General features: G+C 41.8%; 1 protein-coding gene across 5 annotated transcripts in view; it reads left to right on the forward strand.

Annotated features, from left to right (window-relative positions):
- Nucleotides 1-22279, forward strand: part of FUT10 (fucosyltransferase 10) — an 83748-nt gene extending 61469 nt beyond the window's left edge. For all 5 annotated transcript variants that reach the window (XM_082715467.1, XM_082715465.1, XM_082715466.1 and 2 more), the window contains 2 exons: nt 8960-9795; nt 21561-22279. In XM_082715467.1, coding sequence (XP_082571593.1) covers nt 8960-9795; nt 21561-21785 — 1061 coding nt within the window. In that variant the 3' untranslated portion in view covers nt 21786-22279. The remainder of the gene's footprint in view (nt 1-8959; nt 9796-21560) is intronic.
- Nucleotides 22280-24134: the final 1855 nt, after the last annotated feature.

Consider the following 24134-nt stretch of genomic DNA (forward strand, 5'->3'; position numbering starts at 1 on the left):
CTCAAACCCTGGAAGTCGTTTGAGCTTCATGAAGCAAATGATTTAATCCGAGGCAGGAAATGAGAACACACTTGGTGAGGCCGCTGGGTTTGGCCGGCAATACGGGTGATTTATGAGCCATGGTGTTTCGCCCATTGTTTCTTGAGCTTTAACATCTTTTAGCCACAGAGACTTTCATTTCCGATGGGTAAAAGGCTCCATAGTTAGATCTTTAAGCAATAAGAAAGTCTTCATCTCTTTCGTACATCCAAGGTCAAGAAACACAGTGGAGAGGATTTGGAGTTGGTGACGAAATGTAGACTTTGGTCAAATGCAGTCGTACAGGAGGTCTTCACTTCTGCGTCACCCTCCTTGTAGCTCCGTGAGTGATCACTACTCCGTATGTTTTAGTTAGCAGCTCAGAGAACGAGCCGGCACAACACGGTACCTGAATAATCTGATGCTTCCTCTGGTTAAGGGAGCCGCCTCTTCTGATGTATTTTCCCTTCTCAAGCGGGAGGCTTGCGGTTTTTTTCTCCTTCCCCATTCTCACCAGATGGACTGAGAGAGAAATAAACGGAGATGGAGAACTAGAAGCCTGGGATGGTGATAACAAGGGGATGAGAATTGTGATGGAACCTAGTATTTTTAGGAAAATCAGGAGTTCAGGGAGCAAGAAAAAAAAAAAACACAACCTGCCACAGAACCTGGAATAATACATTACCGTCAGATGGAAGTCTTAAGATTTTGAAATGGACTTCTGTGTTAATCACACTTTGATAGGGAAAAAGAAATTGTTCTAGGTATTTCAGACAGTGGGAATTTACTATGGGGATTGGTTGCGGAGGCTTCGAAGGGCTCGTGGAGCAAAAGAAGGGAGGGCAAGTTACGCACAATGAAGAGCGGGAGAGCGCTGCCATCCCTGAGCTGGAGAAGCTCAGGGGAGATCAGTTTACTCAGAGTGCTGGACGAAGGTCTCTGAGGCTCCGCTGTTGAAGGTGGTAGAAACCTGTGAGCTGGCACACCCAGGTCGTTGGGACTGCCTCTGTGGCTGGTGTCTCCCCATCACCATGCCATGGTCATGTTCCCAGGTGCTTCTTCTCTCGGTGCCACAGGGGAAGCCTTTAGGCTCCTTCTTGCGCTTCTGCTTCCCAGTCCCCCCACAGGGCTCTATTGGCAGGACCTAAATGCAAGCCAGTCAGCAAGGGATCTTGAGAAATGAAGTTTGCAGGGTCTCTGCCCCTTTCACGGACTCAGAATGGAGCCGAGAAGCTAACAAACCAGCAACTAACATGACCTCCTTTTAGAAAAAAGAGCTCAGGTTCCTCTGTGCTTGAACCCTGCTGAGCTGAGAGTATCATAATCTTGGGAAAAACCCATTGAACCCATTGTTCAAGCCCAGTGTTTGAATTCCCAAAAGAATGTATGGTCTGTTGGGGGACATTGGTGTATTTGGAAGAAACTAGTCTGTCCTGGAGAGAGGGTCTTTGCTTAAATTCTCTGCTTTCAAGGGGCACAGGGGTGGCTCAGTTGGTTGTCTGACTCCTGATTTCAGCTCAGGTCATGATCTCAGGATTGTGAGATTGAGTCCCACCTTGGGCTCTGCTTTCATCGGGAGCTCTGCTTGGGATTCTCTTTCTCCCTCTCCCTCTCCCCCCTCCCCACCACTTGGGTGCACACTCTCTCTTTAAAAATAAATAAATAAAAAAACTTTAAATTCTTTGCCTCCATGAGAGATTTATATAAAGCATTGATTCATGGATCTATTTTGGTTGAAACTGTTTAAAAAATTAAAAATTTTTAATCTTCCATATGCACAATGTTTTATTCCTACAGGAATTTGTAATTGGTATGTTTCAAGTCACTCCAAGAAAAAAATGCACATAAAAACCAACTTTGTCCAATCACATATAGTATTGGTCCAGCAAGCAAAAGTTTTAGGGATTACTTAGGTCTCTGGGCCATGTGCTCTGGGGGACAGTTCCTTTATATATTCTGGAGTTGTGAGTTGGAGTTAAGAAAACTGAAATACCTGTGACGTAGAGTTTCTGTAAGTTTCTACTTGGCCCCTTGCAGTAAGAGTCCAATCCAATCTAATCCAGAGATTATGGTTAACCGAGTTCTGTGCACCTGAGGTGTATTTTAAAAGGGAAAAAGCAAAGAAAGGGTTATACTCAAAGGCAGAGCACCTAGCTTACTCTAAGAGGCTCAAACCAACCTTGGTGGTGATATCAGTGGAGAAAAAGAAGACATGAGAAGGACTGGGCTTTAGGGAAAGGTGGCTAAGTTAGTCAGGGCATGGTAATAGGTGATGTTCTCTGGGCTATCCCATTTGGATATTTCTAGCATGCTGTTAGATACCTGGCTGAAGGTCAGGGCAACAGTCTGGAGAGAGTATACATTTAGGATCGATTAGTAGATCTGCTGGAGGCCGGCCAAGGACTTGGACATCAGGCGTGGGGATGAGGGACTTGGTGAGATATCGAGGGTGGGCAGGGGATCATCAGCAAACCAACATGGCGGGATTCTTTGCTGAATCTGGGCTCCACAGGACAAGGGCAGGACGGCAGGCCACGGTGAGGCATGGTGAGAGGAGGACTCAGAAGAGCCGGACGGAATTTGGTCAGAGAGGGAGTTTTTGTCAGGACAGATCTTGGACTCGTGTGTTGAGGTGTCCATGTCCATGACCCAGGGTCCCTCATGGTTTTGTTTCAGAGCAGAGGGTGGAAGAGAAAAGGGTCCAGGCACCCCTGCCCTCTAGCTGGGAACTCTTGAGGACCCGGAGAGCTCTCAATTTGAACGTGGCCTACTAGACTCCGTTTCCTTTGCAAGGCTCTGAAGGCTGACACCGGCAGGGCTGGGGCAGAGCTTGTCGGGTGGGCACTCTCCTCTGAGGGACTCAGGAGCTTTTGGAGCCCCCTGGACAGTGGGGGAAGGCAAGACCCGGGACAGGCCCGGGGTGAACCTCTGCCCTCCTGCGGAAGAGGAAGGGTGAGGTGTCTCACCCAGGGTGGTGCTGAGTGAGTGGAAGGCAAGGTTTGGGGGGTGAGGTGAGGCTGTGGCAAGTGCAGGAGAACCTCGCCCTTCTCTTTCTACCCTGTGCCAGGCCCCAGTGAGAATCACAGCTTAGTGCAGAAAACCATGTCGATTTTGAATGTATATTCTCCACATTGGGTGTGAACTGCGGCTTTGCACATTCAAACCAACCAACCAACAAATCCATGAATGTGTACAGGGTAAGGTGGACGGATAAACCGTTCAACACCTGTTAGGGTGATTTACAGCTGTTGAGAGTTGGGGCGGATGGTCCTCGGGACCCTGTCTTCTTGCCTCAGGCGCTGCACCGCCAGGAAGGGGCTGCAGAGTTACCGACATAGAGCACAGACCCAGGAAGGGGGCGTGAGAAATTTCCAGGCCCAGGGGTTAGAGTGAACAGATGCTACCTGAACAGGCATAACTGAGGCAGGGCTCCATGAAGCAAAGTTGATTAAAGGACAGGCAGAAGGTCTCGTGAAGAGAGATGGTGGAGAAGAAGGGAGAATACAGGTCTAGAAGTTCGTATGAGAGCGTTGGGAGTTCAGTCGCCTGCCCGCGACCCCGACTTGGCTGGAACCCGGCCACCTACGGAGGCGCGTGTATGGTGTGGGTGGGCCTCCACGGCCTGTGGTTAAAATTTCTCCTGGGGGTGCCTGGGTGGCTCAGTCTTTAAGCATCTGCCTTCAGTTCAGGTCATGATCCCAGGGTCCTGGGATCGAATCCTTCATCTGGCTCCCTGCTCTGTGGGAAGCCTGCTTCTCCCTCTCCTGCTCCCCCTGCTTGTGTTCCCTCTCTCTTGCTGTGTCTCTCTCTGACAAATAAATAAAATCTTAAAAAAAAAATTAAAAAAAAGAATTTCTCCTGGGGTGATTGGGGTCTTTCCCAGCAGCCAGCACCATTCCTTACCATTTTCAGTTAACACACAGAACCTTAGAGAAAATAATTGACCTGATGGGGATTGTGTGGGTAAGTTGAGAAAATTCATGTGACATGGGCTTTAAAAAGAACCATGAACCATGCAAATTCTGGATGGCAATATATGGCCTAAATTGTTTTCCCCCCAAAGTTTTAGTTTCTTTTAATGGGGTATTCTTTTTTTTTTTTTTTTAAGATTTTATCTATTTATTTGAGAGAGCGATCACAAGCAGGCAGAGAGGTAGGCAGAGAGAGGGGGGCAAGCAAGCTCCCTGCCGAGCAGGGAGCCCAATGCAGAGCTCAATCCCAGGACCCTGGATCATGACCTGAGCCGAAGGCAGAGGCTTAACGAGGTGCCCCTCTACTGGGGTATTCTTTGTGTGGTCCACACTTTTAGGACAGAATTCTTTTTAAAATCAAGGATTATTTCTGGAGGACATTTTGGGGTGGGGGGGCGTTTTTCTTTTCCTGATGAAGGCATGTGTCTTCCTGGGTGGGCTGGGTTTAAGCTGGGTCACGTTTTGGTGGATGTGCCTGGGAGCGCCCGGAGAAAGTCATTCCAAAGAATCAGCATTGGAGCAGGGACCAGAGATCTTTCTCGTCCTTTAGCACCAGCCGTTGTGAACATTCTCGTCCCCACCAGGGATTTTTGGGTTCCAGATAAATGACTCCAACTTTGTTAGTAAAGTGGGGTGCGTAATACATGTTGCCTTCTGTTTTCACCAGTCTGGGTGGGAATAATAAAAAAAGAATCTATGCCCTTGCAGAAGAAAAGGAGCCCACAAACCTATCATAAAGTATTGCCGCTCTTCGGCTCGTCTGCCGCTTCAAATTCCGTCTCCGCAGTTAGCAATCTGGCACCCTTTGCCGGCATTAATTTTATTCCATTTGTATTCAAGTCGCAGTTCCCTTTACAGTGCACATTAGTGCTTAAGATCTTGTGCGTCAGCTGTTATGTCAGGGGACAAATGAATTTGTCAGTATTCAGTAAACACAAAATCGCCCCGAGAAGTGAACGTTTGAATCCAAAGTTTTACATGTAAGAGCAGGTGAAGATGACTGTGGAAACAAGTGAACGAATCGCCTACAAGTTAGTCACATTTTTTATGGATTTTCCATAGTGTCATTGACTTTTATTTCTTTCAGTGTTCCAACTCCTATTATCGTGGGCAGTGCCCTGGAGCTGGAGGGAGTGAAATCACTCAGTTGTCTCTTGAGCCACATACAGAAATTGTCCCATATCGTCACTCATATTCAAGACCACGAGCTCCTCAGTGGAGAACAGTGTGGGTTCCTGAACAGTGCTTGAAGCTAGGAGCTCCAACCCCCCTGACACAGTCAAAAACCTGGGTCTAACTTTGGACCCCCAGAGCTTAACTACTAATAGCCTGCTGTTCATTAGAAGCCTTCCTGATAATATCAGTAGTCAGTTAACACATATTTTGTATATGTGTTATATACTGTATTCTTACAATAAAGTTAACTAAAAAAAGATAATGTTATTAAGAAAAACATAAAAGAAAATACATTTACAGTACTGTATTCTGCATTTATTGGAAAAAAAAAAAAAAACAAAAACCCACATGTAAGTGGACCCCTGAAGTTCAGGTCTGTGTTATGCAAAGGTCAACTGTATTTTAGGTCTGTTATGGTTCTCATGTCACTGTTCTCTGGTGCTGACAATCTGAAACTGTAGGTTTAGGGGAGGAGCTCACTGGGCAAAATGCCATATTTTTTAAAATCTTTCCCAGAAAATTTTGGTTTGGAAGAATCTGATTAAAAAAACCTATTTTAATGTGATTTTGGGTGTGTCTGCATGTCTGTGTGTGTTATATGCATCGTGGGCAAGTAACTAGGAAATACTTTTTAAGGTAACAAATGGAAGATGTTTCTGGAAAGTTAGGTCTTTTTGACTTGCCTCTCTGTTAAAGAGACATTCCCCCACTTTTAAGATGCCCCCCTCTTACAAGCTAAACAGAATTCAGAGGAATGTGCTAGAACCTCATACTCTCATTTTTTAAAAAGCTGTGTTCTTTTCTAGAGCATAAATGTAAATAAAATTTTCTTGCTTAGATCTGCAGGCTTCTCTTACTACTATAGATTGCATATGCCAGGCACCCTACACTCTTCTCCCCTTCCTTCCAACGTCGAGGTTCCAGAAGCAACTTGGCTGAAGGTATAATGAGCCGATGAGACTTTATCTCCTTGTTCTAATGAATGAAGGGCTCATGGCTCAAATTGGTACCAGGTGCAAGGCCCATTCACGTTATTAAACACAATCTGAGTGGACCTAGAAACTGGCCACAGAAAGATCTACACATAACCATTTTTGGTGCCTGTTTTGCTTCACTGATGTGGATGAGCAGAGATGGAAGTCAGGCCCTCTCCATTCTCCGAAGTGCAGGAGGCAGGTGTTGTCTTGCTGTTTCCCTCCTTGGCGTCTTGGCTCTTTGCAGTGGCACACCCAGGTGAGGCAAGTGAAAAATCACCCACGTGCCCTACAGTAGCAGCAGACAGCCACTGGGGTCCGAGTCTCTCGCTCAAGACTCCCGTGCCAGGCCCTGCCATTAATTCTAGACCCACTTTTGTTTTACTCAATACCCCTCCTATCTTACTCTTTTATTTTTTAAGATTATTTATTTATTTGACAGAGATCACAAGTAGGCAGAGACACAGGCAGAGTGAGAGGAGGAAGCAGACTCCCTGCTAAGCAGAGAGCCCGATGCGGGGCTTGATCCCAGGACTCTGGGGTCGTGACCTGAGTTGAAGGCAGAGGCTTAACCCACTAAGCCACCCAGGTGCCCAACCCCTCCTATCTTAATCTTATATATCTTGACCCCTGCCCCTGATGCCTGTGGACTCCTCTCCCGGGCAAACAGCCCTGATTCTTGTTCTGCCTCCAGCGGACACTTTCTGTTCTAACTCAAGCGGGTAGGTTCCCATTCCCATCCTTGGCCAGTTAAAGCAGCAACCACTTCATGCGATAAATTGCCTTGCTCCTCAAACTTGCTTCTCTTTCACGTCTTCACGTTTGTCTGTGAACCTTTCTGACCACCTAACTCGATATGCCATTCCATTTTGGGCATGTAGGTGAGCGTTCTTTTTTTTTTTTAATTTTATTTATGTATTTTTCAGGCAGAGATTAGAAGTAGGCAGAGAGGCAGGCAGAGAAAGAGAGAGGAGGAAGCAGGCTCTCCACTGCGCAGAGAGCCTGATGCGGTGCTCAATCCCAGGACCCTGAAATCATGACCCGAGTCGAAGGCAGAGGCTTTAACCCACTGAGCCACCCAGGTGCCCCGATATAACCATTTTTATAAATGTTCATCTTTTATTTCTGTTCACTGAGAATAAAAGCCTGGTATCGAGACAGTAGTACTTTGTCCAGCAACTTCCCTGGGCTCAGTAGATGTCCTGCAACATAATCTTAATTCTGTCTTTGTTTAAAAGCCTTTCTTGATTAATTGATTTCTCACTGATGTACTTTTGGCACCAAAGAGTACATATTTATTTGAGACAGTGTGCACTGGCATGAAATAATTAATTGCTATTAATTTTACTGGAGAATATGTTTTATTCCACAGGAAGCATCTATTTGCACTACTCCCCCACCTCCGCCCCCAATGAATGGTGGAAAATGGAGGCTTTTTTTTTTTTTTTTTTGCCATTTCCTTACATTTGAAAACTCAAAACTTAAAAGCTCTAATCGTGGGCCACAAAATCATCAATGTCAGAAACACAGAACTTTGGTGTCCCGTCCTGTGGTATTGTCTTAACCATTTCTCTGTTCTAGGAAGAACTCCTTCCTGATGGAGTCTCCATGCACACTGTCAGGAAACAACTTGCTCCCCACATCCGTCACTTCTGTCTGCCCATGATCATGTTTCAGAGGTTTCCCAATTAATCCTGTGGAGGCTAGAATCACTCATAATTATAATCCTGTTATGCCTTCTTCATTTCTTGATGTGCTGGTTAATTCTTGTCTGTCCTGCGGCTGTCTGTAGCATAGTGCTGTTATCAGCCGTTTTGTCTTTAAAAAGCCTCTTGTCTACCATTTTGACGATGATTGATTCACTGCACTTTGTTGAAATCGATCATTTTGGGTGAAAAAAAAATCTGTCGTGCATATTTATTCTGGTGACTTTTGCATGATTTCCCTTTTTCTTCGGGGCATCAGTCTGCCAAGCTGGTTGCTTTCCCCTTTTCTGGCTTCCTTTCTCCTGCTCTTTTCTTTTTTGAAGAATCATCTATCTCTTTATTTCTCCTGTGCTCTCTTAGACAACATGTCTGGGAAGAAAAGCCAATTGCTAGAGGCAGTGGAATGAATTCTCCCTTTAGAACCAGGCTAGACACTACTCCCATTTCTCTCTCTCTCTTTTTTTTTTAGATTTTATTTATTTATTTGACAGAGAGAGATCACAAGTAGGCAGAGAAGTGGGCAGAGAGAAAGAGAGGAAGGGAAGCCGGCTCCCTGCTGAGAAGAGAGCCCGATGTCGGTCTCGATTCCAGGACCCTGGTATCATGACCTGAGCCGAAGGCAGAGGCTTAATCCACTGAGCCACCCAGGCACCCCTACTCCCATTTCTCTTAACATAAAATCAGAAGGAGGGTCCCTCTCCTTGGTGCTCTTCTCCCTGAGCAGTTTCTAGGGTGACAGTGTCATGATTGACCGCCAGGCATTTTGCAACCACTGTGACATGCTTCTTTGTAGCCTTGGACTTCTCCGTATTCTCATCTTACTGGGTAGACTCCAAGTTGGACACTAAAATTCTCTCTTTTTTTTTTTTAAGGTTTTTTTTTTTTAAAGATTTTATTTATTTATTTGACAGATAGAGGTCACAAGCAGGCAGAGAGGCAGGCAGAGAGAGAAGGGGAAGCAGGCTCCCTGCTGAGCAGAGAGCCCAATGCGGGGCTCGATCCCAGGACCCTGGGATCATGCCCTGAGCCGAAGGCAGAGGCTTTAACCCACTGAGCCACCCAGGCGCCCCTAAAATTCTCTTGTACATACTAATATTTTCTTTTCTTCTTCTAGGCACTGACTTTAATATAAATAGCTTACCTCTGCCTCGGAAAGCCCATCACGACTGGGCCCTTTTTCACGAAGAGTCTCCAAAAAACAATTACAAGCTCTTCCACGAGCCAGTCATCACCTTGTTCAACTACACTGCCACATTCAGCCGGCATTCCCACTTGCCCCTGACCACCCAGTACTTGGAGGGCGTAGAAGTCCTGAAGTCACTCCGATACCTGGTCCCCTTGAGGTCCAAAAACAACCTTCGAAGCAGACTTGCTCCGCTGGTGTACGTCCAGTCCGACTGTGACCCGCCGTCAGACAGGGACAGCTATGTCCGAGAGCTGATGACTTACATCGAGGTCGATTCCTACGGGGAGTGTTTACGAAACAAAGATCTCCCTCAGCCGCTGAAAAACCCAGCCTCTATGGATGCTGATGGCTTTTATAGGATCATTGCACAGTACAAGTTTATCCTTGCTTTCGAGAACGCGGTGTGTGACGACTACATCACTGAGAAGTTCTGGAGACCCCTGAAGCTGGGGGTGGTCCCTGTGTACTACGGATCCCCCAGCATTGCAGACTGGCTCCCGAGTAATAGAAGTGCTATTCTCGTTTCGGAATTTGCTCACCCTAGAGAGCTGGCAAGTTACATCAGACAGCTGGACCACGACGACAGCCTGTACGAGGCCTACATAGAGTGGAAGCTGAAGGGTGAGGTCTCCAATCGGCGACTTCTTGCAGCGCTCAGGGAACGGAAATGGGGTGTGCAAGATGTCCGCCAGGACAACTACATCGATGCCTTCGAGTGTATGGTGTGCAGCAAGGTGTGGGATAACATCCGGCTTCGGGAAAAGGTGAGCAAATCGAGGTTTGGCAACGAGGCGCTGGGAGGGCCATCTTGATGGTCTCTGCCATTGTGCCTCCTTCTGTCCTAACCGCTCCGTACCGCTCCTCATTCCCGTTCCAGAGGCCAGGCGCTGCGGGGAGGTGACTGTTTCATTACCCTCCTGGGAGGACTGTTCTGAGGTTTACGAGTCATGTCCTTCTTCTCGAAGGCCCCTTTCTTGTTTCTCGGAGAACACCATGCTGCAGGTGCTTGCCGGGCAGTGGAGAAGCAGGCTGCAGAGGCGGGAACAAGAATAAAAAAGTTGGAAGTTCTGAATCTTACCCACATGGTCAATCCTTTAACTTTTCTATCACTGCTCTGGTTTCTGCTAGACCCTTACATGCTTGCTTCACAGGTGCTGCTTTGAAACTTAAATTCAGGGACGCCTGCTGGCTCAGTCGGTTAAGCATCTGCCTTCAGCTCAGGTCATGATCCCGGGGTCCTGGGATTGAGTCCCTGCAAGGTGCTTCCGCTCAGGGGGAGCCTGCTTCTTTCTCTCCCTCTGCTCTTCCCCCTGCTTGTGCTCTCTCTCTCTCTGCCAAATACGTAAATAAAATCTTGGAAAAAAAAAAAAAGAAACTTACTTTCATTTCACATATGCAGTCAGTTAACATCTCTTTCTCTCATTCTTGCTCTTTATCTTTCTGGCATGCACAGGCTTATTAATACAGAGAAAATGTTCAAATAACGATGGATAACACTTAAAAGATTTCTTTTTCTTAAATTATTCTAAAGAAATTTCTAGGGCCTCTGGGTGGTTCAGTTGGTTAAACGTCTGACACTTGATCTCCACTCAGATGTTGATCTCAGGGTCATGAGTTCAAGCCCCGTGTCACAGCCTGCTTAAAAAAAAAAATAAAAATGGGGGGCACCTGGGTGGCTCAGTGGGTTGGGCCTCTGCCTTCGGCTCAGGTCATGATCTCAGGGTCCTGGGATCGAGCCCCGCATCGGGCTCTCTGCTCAGCAGGGAGCCTGCTTCCCCCTCTCTCTCTGCCTGCCTCTCTGCCTACTTGTAATCTCTTTGTCAAATACATAAATAAAATCTTTAAAAAATAAAATAAAAATTAAAAAAAGGAAAGAAATTTCTTAGTAATGTCTTCAAATTTCTTAATTCTCTTAACATTTGGTTATTTACTTACTTTACTTATTTTTGCTAGGAATGATCCCACTTGTATATAACTAAATTTGTTAAAAGGTAGTTTACTAAAAGAAAAAGAAAGATTAGTTTCAATTACTTTTGAAATTTAAAAAAAAATGGGATTGCCCACATATACTACTTGGCCATCATCCATCATTCTCTTGCCTGACGCCCATATACACATAACATTTATCTACATTCTCTGAAGGCAAACAATTTTTGTTAAATATTGAAATGTGTTTTGATTTTTTCTTTTTTTTTGGCTAGCATATTAATTTTAGGCCAGACATAAGCCTACGCAGTATGTGGAATTATTTTTGTGTATTGTATGTATACTTTACAAGGCTTTCATATGCTAAATAGATATTTATTTAGATGACTTAAAAGTGTTTGCAAGATCCTTTTCCTCATTTCAATTATTATAAAAATTTAAGTTACTTTATCTGGTTTTATATAACAAATTTTTATTCATGAAATCATTTATTTTAAGCCAAGTGTGTTGGTCAGTGGCACGAACACTAAATTTGACATCATTTTTCTCAGACACATCCTGATTTCCAGTCACTTCCTTTCTGACCTAATTTATAAGGCCACAGTACAGCAAAAATCAAAATCCACACACTGCAAAAAACGTTGAGAGAAGGTAGAGATCACATTAATTGTCCATGCTATCCCCATTATTTCTTCTGAAAGTCGACCAAAGCAGAAAACAGAACGTCTGAGGGTGATGATTGCCTGGGCTGCATATCACCATCCTTGCCAGGCTTGGGGATTGTAGTCATAGAAAACCCGAGAACTACCCAAACCCTCACTGCTTCTGCACCTCACGGACGGCCTGTTGGAATGATCGCTGGGGACTGGAAGAGAGTGTAGGAGCTGGTAGCTAGCTTTTTAAAAATCATAGGAGAATGCATATATTCCTGCATTTCCAGAGAGACAGCTGACTGTGGAGTTTCAGAGCGCCTGAAGGTGGTGTGATTGAATGTCTTCTCTTTGGAGTCTTTGAAGAGAAAGAGATGGAAAGGGTTGTCCTCTGATGAGCTCCTGTTCCTCCCAGAGGGGTGGTCAGTGAAGATGATTAAAGGGCTTTGCTTGCATTTCAATGATTGTGCTACAATTCTTTTTTTTTTTTTTTTAAAGATTTTATTTATTTATTTGACAGAGAGAGATTACAAGTAGGCAGAGAGGCAGGCAGAGAGAGAGAGAGGAGGAAGCAGGCTCCCTGCTGAGCGGAGAGCCTGATGCGGGACTCGATCCCAGACCCTGAGATCACGACCCGAGCCGAAGGCAGCGGCTTAACCCACTGAGCCACCCAGGCACCCTGTGCTACAATTCTTAAATGGTGACGTCCTCATTATTGAAAAGCAGAATGAAATATATTGTGAAAGTAAGTTAAAGGGTTTTCAACCAGTTCTTTTTACTTGCATTTATTCATTGGTTTTACAAGATGTGTTAGAGCTTACATATGGCAGGTTTCTTCACTTTTTCTCCTTCAGCCAAAGAAAAGCTGGAAGAAATAATTTGTTTGCTCTAACTCTGATCATTTTTTGTCTTGTGGTTGATAATAATTTATTATTGTGTTTAGATGTAGGAAATAATATAATATATAATATATTATATATTATATATATATTTGATATAAGAATATCAAATGCATTTCCCCTTTCTCTACTCTGCTCCTTCCCTGCTCTCCCTCCACACAGACCCAGGGAATTATCTGTTGCTGTGTAAACAATATTGTCACAGACTTAGTGGCTTAAAACAACACACATTTGTCATCTCACAGTCTCTGTGGGTTACGTAGCTCATGGCTTAGGTGGGTCTGCTGGAAGCCTGGTATCAAAGGATCGGTCAGGGCTGGAGGTTCATCTGGAGGCTCAACTGGGGACAGGTCTGTTCTAAGCTCACGTTTATTGCCAGATTCAGTTTCTTGAGGCTGTAGGACTGAGGGCTTCAGCTTCTTACTGGTCAGAGGCTGGAGGCTGCCCTCAGCCTTTAGAGGCCACTTGTAGTTCCTTTCATAGGGGCTTCCCCAACATGGCTGCCTGCTTCCTCAAAGCCAGCAAGGGAGAGAGAGAGTCCAGCAAGACCGGCATATGTTACCATGTATACATAATCACATACATTCTCTCACCCTTGCTGGCCTAGAAGCAAGTAACAATTAACATGCACTTGCGAGTGGGAAGGATTACAAAGGTGTGAATACCAGCACGCGGGAATGCTGGGGGCCATCTGTAGTCTGTCCACCACACAGACTGAATCCGAGTATGCCTGTGCTCTGTGTTGTACACTTTATTTATATAGGGAAAAGACTTTCAATATTGAATTAATTTAGTCAGTTAAAGAATATTTAATGATGAGTGATCCTTTCCTCAAAAAAGGCTATCATAGGAGATATAACATGGAATCATTATAGATACAACTTCACACAATTGGGATAAACTTTTAAAAAATTAGCTTTGAGGTATAATTGATGTAGAATAAACTGTACATATTTAAAATGCATATTTATTGTGGCATAGACTTGTGAAACCATCACCACAATCAAGATAAGAAACATTTCTATCCTCAAGAGTTTCCGCGCGTCCTTTTCTAATCCATCCCTCTGACCCCTTCCTTGGGCAACCATACATCTGCTTTTTCTCACTTTTGTCAAAGAACCCAAGTCAGTTTTCTAACATTCTATTAAATGGAATCATGTCGTGATTCTCTTTTGTGCCTGGTTTCTTTCACTCCACGTCATAACATTGACCTTCATCCACAACACTGCGTGTATCAATAATTTCTCTTTATTGTTGAAGTTTGCACGTACCAAAATGTCCTTATCCATTCACCTGCTGATGGACATTTGAGTTGTTTCCAGTTTCTGGCTGTTACAAATAAAGCTGCTAAGTCTTTGTATGAGAATAGGCTTTCATATCTCTTCTGTAAATACCAAGGAGCAAAATAGCTACTTTTGTAAAAAATTACAAAGATGTACGTTTCACATTTTGAGAAATTACCAAACTGTTTTCCAGAGTTGCTCTATCTTACCTTCCCACCAGCACTGTATTGTGAGTTCCATTCATTAACAGTTGGTGTCATCAGTCTTAGTTTTTACTATTGTGGTGGGAGCATACTGGTATCTCACTGTGAGTTAATTTGTGTTTCTCTAGTAACTAATGATTTTGAGTATCTTTTAAGGACTTATTTGCCATCGATGTCTGGTGATATGTCTCTTGAGATCTTCCCTCATTTTAAAAAATTGAATTGTTAATCTTGAGTTCTAAGAATCCTTTATACAGCAAATGTTTTCTTTCAGTTTGAGAGTTTTTTTTCCATTTTCTTTTTCTTTCTTTCTTTTTTTTTAAAGATTTTATTTATAAAATCAAACAGGGGACACAGCACAAACAGCAGGCAGAAGGAGAGAGAGAAGCAGCCTCCCTGGAAGCTTGACATGGGACTGGGATCATGACCTGAGCTGAAGGCAGACACTTAACCCAAATGAGCCACCTGGGCACCTTGTTTTTCCATTTCTAAACAATATCTTTTGAAGTGTGTAGTTTTTAATTTTAATGAAGTCTCGCTCATCATTTTTTTCTTTTGTTGTTTGGTTTTTGTGTCCTGTTTGAAAATCTTTGTGTCACTCAGGGTCACTAAGATATGCTTCTCTTTTATTCTAGACATTTTGTCCCGCAAGACACTTAGATCTATAGTCTAAGTACAGTTAATTTTTGTGAGGCAGCATGTTGTAAGAGTTGAGGTTTGTTTATTTGGATATTCAACAGTATTGGCACTGTTTATTGGATAGATTTTTTTTTTTCATGATTGAATTACCTGGCTTTTTTTCAAAACTCAATTGGTCTTATATATGGGTTAATTTTTAGACTGGTAAATATGCCTATATTTAAGTACTGTAGCTTCATAATAAGTTTTGAAATGAGATAGTGTCAGTCTTCCAACTTGGTTCTTTTTCAAAATTATTTTCATCATTTTAGGTCTTTTGCTTTTCCATATAAATTTTAAAGTCCCTTTGCCAATTTATATGAGAATGTTTGATAGCATTTTCATTGGGATTGTGCTGAATGTATGTATTAATTTGGGGGAAAACTGACAATATTGAGACATTTAATCCATAAGAATGATAGATCTATCCACATATTTAGGTTTTCTTCAATTTCTCTATACATTATTGTATACAGGTTTTTTATAACTCTGGTCAAATTTATCCCTAAGTAGCTCACATTTCTTAACGCTATAATAAATGCTATTTTATTTTTATTTTTGTTTTTAAATTTTTAAAAAAGATTTTATTTATTTATTTGACAGACAGAGATCACAAGTTGGCAGAGAGGCAGGTGGAGAGAGCGAAGGGGAAGCAGGCTCCCTGCTGAGCAGAGAGCCCAATGTGGGGCTTCATCCCAGGACCCTGAGATCATGATTTGAGCTGAAGGCAGAGGCTTAACCTACTGAGCCACCCAGGCACCTCAATGCTATTTTTTAATTAAAAACTTAATTTAAAAAAAATTAAAAAAACCCTTAATTTTCTGATTGTTTGTTGCTAGTAGATAGAAGTAAAATTGATTTTGTATGTTGACTTTGTAGAATACAACCTTATTAATTACACTGATTAATTTTGTATCTTTTTAATAGATTTCTTAGGATTTTTTTTACAATTATGATCATATCATTTACCAAAAAAAAGAGATATTACCCAGACTTCCAATCTATTTGCCTTTTTTAAAATTAATTTTTAATTTTTTAATAAACATATATTCTTAGCCCCAGCGACACAGGTCTGTGAATCACTAGGTTTACATACTTCACAGCACTCACCATTCTATTTGCCTTTTATTTCTTCTCTTTTTTTCCCTTACTGCACAGAAACCTTCATTAAAATTTTGAATAGTACTATTGGGACAATATGTCTTCACCCTGTTCCATGTCATAAAGAGAAAACATTGTTTTTCATTATTGTTTACGATGTTAACTATAGGACTTTGGTTGACACCCTTTATCAAACTGAGAAAGTTTCTTTCTGTTCTTACTTTTATGAGGATTTTTATCATGAGTGGACATGGAATTGTTAAATGATTTTCTTTATCCATTGAGATGATCATATGGTTTTTCTTTTTTAGTTTATTTAATGGTGAGTTATAGTGATGATTTTTGAAGATTAAACTGACTTTGATTTGTGAGCTAAACTTTACTTGGTTATAGTGTATTATCCTTTTTATTTATTGTTGGATTTGAATTGCTAAATATTTTTGTTGGGTATTTTTGCTTCTATATTCATGAGGTATATTGTTCCATATTTTTCCTCCTAATGCCTTGGCTAGTTTTCTTATGTGGTAATGCTGGTCTCATGTTCCCTTTTCTTGTGTTTTCTGAAAGAGTTTGTGTAGAATTGGTATCATTTTTTTCTTACATATTTTGCTGAATTTACCAGTAAGTCATCAGTACCTAGGTATTTTTTTGTTTTTTGTTTCTTCTTTGGAAGGTTTTAAAATATAAATTGAATTGTTTTTAATAGATATAAAGCTACTCCTGTTATTCATTTCTTTTTGAGTGAACTTTGGTAGATTGTGTCTTCTAAGGAATATTTTTTTCATTTTACCCAAGTTATGAAGTTGACTGACATACCATTATTAGTATTCCTTTATTCTTTTAATGTCTGTAATATCTATATGTCACCTCCCTTATGTTTGATATTAGTTTGTGTCTGTTTTATGGTTAATCTAAATAGAGGTTTATCCATTTTGATGATCTATTCAAATAATTAACTTGATTTCATTGATTTTTAAAAATGTTGCTTTATATCTTTTTTTGTTTTGTTTTTAAACTTTCTTGTATTATGTTATGTCACCATACAATACATCATTAGTTTTTGATACAGTGTTCCAAGATTCATTGTTTATGTATAAGATCCAGTGCTCCGTGCAATACGTGCCCTTCTTAATACCTGTCACTGGGCTCGCCCACCCCCTCCCCCCCTCCCCTCTAAACCGTCAGTTTATTTCTCTAAACCAATCTCTTATGGCTCATTTCTCCCTCCGATTTAACCCCCTTCACGTTTCCTTTCCTTCTCCTAATATCTTGCTTTATATCTTAATGATTTCTGTTCTTTATTATTTTAATTATTATTAATTTGGACTTAATTTGCTCTTCTCAAATTTAAGGTAGAAACTTGGGTCATTGATTTTAAACCTTCATACTTTTATAATATATATGTTTAATGCTATAAAATTGCCTCTTATCACTGCTTGTGCTATCTCCTACAAATTTAGATTATTATGTTAATGTTGATTCAGTTTAAAATATTTTCAGTCTTCTGTTCTGCTCCTAATTTTCCTCCTGGGCAACTGGTGAATGTCCATGGGAAAGAGCTTTAGAGTGGGTTTGAATTCTTCTTTTCTCTCTGGGGCTCCTAGGGATTCTAAACCAGCATGGTAACTCCTACTTCACCTCTAAAAATTTGTTAAAAATTTAACTGATTTCTTATTACCTCTTTGTATGATGACCACCTCTTTTTCCATGTTGTGTCAAAGGTTAAACAGATCATGTATCCATCTCTCCTTTAAGGGTCTTGTCATGAAATTCAGTTTTCTTTGTTGCTGCATGATATCAGTTCCCTGAGGGGCTCAAGAAAAGTTATGAATTTATAGATTGTTTGACTTTGTCCTTATTGTTGGAATAGGAGCCATGTCCTCTTTGGAAGCAAAATATTTGCTAATCATACTTTAGAAACAGCTTGTTTTTCTGCCCAGAACCCCAGCTGGAAAGTCAATTTGGGAGGCTGAAATTTATTTAGTTACTTCTAAAATGTCATAACTATTTCATCAAACACACTTCTTTCAGGTCATACTCTGAAATATTTCTACAAGAACTCTGGAATTAAGAGTCCATTTCATAAGATTCTTTTCTTTGTGATATCATTTCAGACGTAACTTTGTGGTACACTGTTGAATGGACCCTTGCGTGGGCAGGCAAGGAAACAGTACTGTTACTGGCTTTCTCATATAAACAATTATGCAAGGTCAGGGTTGGGAAGGCCATCCAATGGCATGTGGTCAGTATGGCTACCAGATGACTGGTGATTCACGTATCACGAACAAGTCATCTGCTAATGATCTTGGAACATTTCCAATGTTGGCATCTTCATTATTTCTTAAGGCAGCCTATTTTATCTTTTCTTAGTTTTGACAATTATATCGTTGTTTATTTTGAACTGGCATTTTCCCTTCTCTCATCCATTCTTAGCTACCTGCCTCTGACTCTTTAGTTCAGTGGCTTATAATGTGAGATGGTAATGTGAGTGGGTTATAATGTTTCATGGTAATCACTTTGGGTCCTCCTCACTTGATTTTGATCTGCTTTTGCTCCAGATACAATCTCTACCTAGCCATGAACTCCAGCTAAAGTGGCTGGAGTTGAGCCTATTTTTGGTTTTTCTTTTCTTTTTTTTTTTTTTAAAGATTTTATTTATTTATTTGACAGAGATCACAAGTAGGCAGAGAGGCAGGCAGAGAGAGAGAGAGGAGGAAACAGGCTCCCTGCTGAGCAGAGAGCCCGATGCGGGACTCGATCCCAGGACCCTGAGATCATGACCTGAGCCGAAGGCAGCAGCTTAACCCATGGAGCCACCCAGGCGCCTCTATTTTTGGTTTTCTAAAAAAAAACTTTTTTTATTATTTTATATTATTGTTCAGACTTCCCAGATTTTAAGTCTTAGCATTTCCTAGTGGTTTGTTATTAGGATTTGTGTTATGGTTCTCTGTGCTCAGTGTTGTCTTTTTTCTTTTTTTTTTTCCCTTCAATGTTGTCTTGGTAAAGAAACTTTGCACTAGTTCCAGGCCCTGGAAGCCAAACTCCATAATCATTTGTCAGTGGTCTCTAAGAGAAGGGAGGATTTGGGCAACTGTATCCTTATCCCTCTTCTAAATACGTTAATTCACTCTTCTACTTAGAGTCCATTCAGATGCTTGAAGAAAGCTTTATATGCATTCTAGGCCATCTCTTTTTCAGGCTACACCCTAATATCTTCTTATATGCTTCTAAGGGGAGGTTTAACAAAGAGAGAATATATCGATCCAACTGTAGGTAGGTACCCAAATTATTGTATTTCCAAATTGATTTTCCTACTCTGCTTTCTAAATTCCTGATGAAGATTCTAATTATTACAGATTCAACACATTTAAACCCTAATATCTTCACGCTAAATTTTTTTTGAAAAAGATATATCTGCACGAGTCTAAACTACTAAATTTAATTAATTTTAAACTTAAATTTAAACTGAACTTAAATTTAAAACTAATTTATTAAACTAATACATTTAATATTAAAACTATATTAAATAATTCTGCAGTTAGTTTAAAAAAAAAGAGCAGTCTTTTATTTTCCCCTTTTCCCCCTCCCCAGTAGAATCTCTTACCATCACATTTAGCTAATTATTTTGATACTTATTCATTGTTTCTAAATAAAATGCTTATACACTCACTTTTTTTTTTTTTTTTTTTTTTGAGGTTCAGTGTTTCTGTGATCATGACTGTGCACCTGCTATTCTGAGATGAGCCATGTAGTGTACTGTGATTTATCTCCCTCGCCTGGACAGATCTTTGTTTCCCTTTCGATTGCCATCTTGTTTGGTTATTTTTCTATGGATGTACCACTCATTCAATCCTTGTTGATTGTTTAACTCTCCTTTGAAGATGTTCAGATCTACCAGGCATCCAGTTCATTTCGTCTTGTTGAAGAAATCACTCACGAGCCTTCTGAGCCTCTCCAGCGTGCCGGCTGCCCTCGCCACCTCGCGTGCCTGAGAGCTCCCTTCTGCAGCACTTGGGGATCTTCCTTTTTTATCTTTTCCTGACAGATCTCTTGTATGCTTGTCTCCATTTTCCTTAGTTTTGCTCCTTAGTTGGATCCTACCCTCGTACAGCTTCCCGAGAAGGGATATGCGAGGAAGTCTGAAATGTCTTCATTCTACTCTGTTTAAGCAATAGTTTGGCTGAGTGTATAAACTGTCCATTTTTCTTGGAATTGGGAGACATTTTGCATCGCTTTCTAAAAGACTTTTAGTTTTGAAATGATTTTACATTGACAGAAGAGTTACAAAGATCGTACAGGCCGGCACCTGGCCTCCCCTGTTGTTGACATTGTACATCACCATGGTACATTTGTCAACACTTATGAAATTAATGCTGGCCCACAGCTCTTAACTGACCTGCAGACTTTAGTCATATTTCACCAGTTTTTCCACTAACATCCTTTGTTATCCTTTGTTCCAGGATCAAATCCAAGATACCAAATTGAAATTAGCTCTCGTGTCTCCCTAGTCTCCTTCAAACTGTGATCAGCCGTTCCGTTTCCTTATTTTTACAAACTTTGATACTTTGGAAGAGCACTGGTCAAAATTTGTGTGGACTGTCCCTCCATGAATTTGTCTGATGTCTTCTCATGTTAAAACGTAGGTTATGGATTTGGGGGAATATTACTTCAAGGGTGAAAGGGCCTTTCTCTTCACACTGTATCAGAGGACACATCATATCAATGTGAATTATTACCGGTGATGTTAACTTTGATCATTTGGTTGAGGTGAAATCTGCTAGGTTTTCTCTGTGAGCTTACTAGTTTAACCTTTCCATTAAGCGAGTCACTAAGTCCTGGCCATGTTCAAAGGGCAAGGAAGTTATCTCCACCTTCTTTTTTTTTTTTTTTTTTTCAATTTATTTATTTTCAGAAAAACAGTATTCATTATTTTTTCACCACACCCAGTGCTCCATGCAATCCGTGCCCTCCATAATACCCACCACCTGGTACCCCAACCTCCCACACCCCCACTACTTCAAACCCCTCAGATTGTTTTTCAGAGTCCATAGTCTCTCATGATTCACCTCCCCTTCCAATTTACCCCAACTCCCTTCTCCTCTCTAACACCCCTTGTCCTCCATGATATTTGTTATGCTCCACAAATAAGTGAAACCATATGATAATTGACTCTCTCTGCTTGACTTATTTCACTCAGCATAATCTCTTCCAGTCCCGTCCATGTTGCTACAAAAGTTGGGTATTCATCCTTTCTGATGGAGGCATAATACTCCGTAGTGTATATGGACCACATCTTCCTTATCCATTCGTCCTTCTTAAGGAATATCAAATCTTTTGTGGATTTATGTCAAATCCACCACAAAAATGAATAAATGTATGGGGGGGAAGTATTTTGAGGCTACGCAAGTATTCTTTTCCTTCTTAAAGTTTGACCCACTAATATTCACATTCATCAGTTTGTTTTACCATTGCCTTTTAACTTCAGTGTTACTGTCAAGAGATCTAACACCATCCTAACTGCTCATCCTCAGAATTGGACAGTTCCTCTCCGGGAGCTCGTAGAATCTCTTCCTTCTTTCCTGTGTTCTGGAATTTCATAAAGATACTTGGCAGGAGACTGTGTTACTATGGAGTGAAGGTATTTGCTGTAAAAGGAAAAGTATATGCTGGGTTCTGTTCCTCTTGAGGCAGGAACCCAAGATTTTGTGCTTTCTTTTTTTTCTTTTTTTTTTTTTTTTATTTTGTGCTTTCTCAAATTTTTCATTCTTTTTTCCTTTCTCTCAACACAGGGTTTACCACCCAAAAGATGGCAGGCCAACGTGATGCACCTGAGTTGCCCGGAGCCTGCGGTGTTTGCTTTCTCACCTCTGGCTCCTCGCCGGAGCTCTTTGCGGGAGATGTGGATACCAAGCTTTGAGCAATCCAAGAAGGAAGCCCAGGCACTAAGGTGGCTGGTTGATAGGAATAAAAATTTTTCAGCTCAAGAGTTTTGGGCCCTGGTTTTCAAGGACTAATTTCTCGAAGGATCAGAATGATATAGACTAGCGCTCTCCTGAGGTTCATTTTCTAGGTTGCCTTAATACATGAGTATCATAGCTACTTGGTTGGCTATCCTTTAGGATAAGGAGTACTTGCTGCAGTACTCATAATGAGCCTTCTCAGATAATGGATGTGAATTGCCCTTAGGGGTCACCTCTATATTTTTTATACTAAAAAGTAAATATTTCTTATGGTCACCTTCTGCTGACATGTCTGGACCGATGTACCTGCTGCCTTTTGTGGACATTCAGCTAATGTGGAGTGAATGTTTCCCTCCCTGCATGGGAGGCAGAGGGTGGAGCTGTGGATTCTTGATACTCACCTCACTGTCTGCAGTTTATTAGTGTCTGGCAAGCCCAGGGTCCTGATGCTGAGCATGAACATGAAATGCATTAGAACTTGGCAATGAGAGATTCCATCTGTTGGTTTCCAGGGATGTAAGTGAGTAATAAAAGCTGTGTGCATTTTATCCACTTTTTCTCTTCAAGTCAGAAGAACGTACGCCTGTCTGCCTTCTCCTTACTCTTACTACCTCTTTCTTTCCGTCTTGCCCTGCCCCCGCCCCCACTCCCACCACCCCCCAAGTGGAATGTCTTATGGAAGATGTGCCTCCTCCTTGTTTGTTTTGAACAGTGAGATGTTCTCAATGGTCCCTTCTCCTGCAGAGCAGAATAATGATCTTAAGATCAGACACCTTGCACCCTCCGATCAATGTGAGAAGGGAAGTGGGTGGCCCCCCGGCACTCCGGTTGTGTTGAAAGTGATTTGTCTTCTCTTAGGCTGATGTACAGCCTGTAGTAATGGGCAGCCTGCTCTGGTAGGTGAGCCTTCCTGTTATTTCTGATGCCGGCACAGAGAAGTTGTGGCTGTCCTGTCAGGAGCACCCATGAGAACTCCATGATAGACAAGGAGACAGCGCTGGCTGGCGTTTTCTCCTCATGTGGGGGTGGGGAGGCTGTTAGAGGATCCTAAAGCCTGTTGCCACCAGATGTGCCTGGCTTTGATGCTCTTTACTGTGGAAAGATATCAGCTACTGAGGACAGGAATGGTCTCTGATTCTTATGTCCCTGATGTGGCATATGGGTGAAACTCAAGATGGCTCCCATGGTGCCAGCTCTCCCTTGACCCCAGGGCAGTGCCTTCATGAACCAGCCATGCCCAGTCTCTTCCATGAGAAGCTCTCTCCCTGGCTGTGTGCAGGGGTAAGGAGGAAATCAGGTTCATTCATTCAGGAGCAAGAAAGTTCACATTGCTAGATGGGAGGCAGTTCTGTGACTAGGTTTTTCTCAATCCCAGCACTGCCATTAACTGAACATGATTCAGTACAACTCTCTTAATTTCCCCAGGCCTTCATTTTTGTACCTAAAAAGAAGCGATTGGACTGGTCATTGAAGCTCTTCTCTGTGTAATGTTCTTTGTTTATCAAAATTAAGAAGTTTCATTTTGTAGATGTTTTTACTCAGGCAGTAGTAAATCATGAAGCACCACTTCATGGTTTTCAAGAAGAAAGCTCTTTGAAGGAAGAAGTACACTTCTTGGGTAGTATTAGGGGTAGAAAGTAGGTGATCTCTGCCATTTTTTTTTTTTTTTTTCTGATAATGTCCAAAGGGAAAGCATCGGTAAGGGAGATTGTGTGTTACACACCAGATTTTAAATTGTATATTAAATGAGTTTTGTTGTCGTACCTTTAATAAAAAGCCCAGGATGTGATTTGTGCATCTGGTGGGGTATTATCCAGTAGATCCAGTTCTCCATAAAAGCCTTAAACAAATCCCCAGTGCTCATAGGCTTCTCGTATGTTTTAAACCTCAACATTGCATGTAGTTTTGTTCTACTCGGTTCTTCATTAAGACTCTGTAGACAAAATTCTGCCTAGACTTTTGTGAAGTAGCCCTGAACAAATTTAGGGAAATGAAATAATTGGTTGTTTAATGGGGCATCAACTTCTTGTGGGGAAAGAAGTTGGAGGAGAGGGAATTCCATGGGATTGAAAATGAGGTATGTTTCAGAGAAAATAAATTAAACGTTCTTTGGGACTCTGGGAGTACACATAGATTTGAGACTTTATTCACACGCGTCTTCCGTAATAGGATTTTTATTAATAAGATGGTACCCTTGTCTGTGATAATTGCGGTCATGGAGGGAGAGGCATGGCCCCACGGTAGAAGGATTCTTACCTGTAAATATAGGGAGCTGTGTGCTTTTGAGTTCCGTGTAGGTCCCCTCAGTGACATTGTGTCCGTTGAGCCCATCAGACCACACCTTTCTCTTTACCTCACTCTCTCCACTTGTGAACTGTGGTTGAGAGAGAGTCCTCTCTCACT

The sequence above is a fragment of the Mustela nivalis genome (assembly GCF_964662115.1).
Source record: "Mustela nivalis genome assembly, chromosome: 20".
Classification (NCBI taxonomy): domain Eukaryota; kingdom Metazoa; phylum Chordata; class Mammalia; order Carnivora; family Mustelidae; genus Mustela; species Mustela nivalis.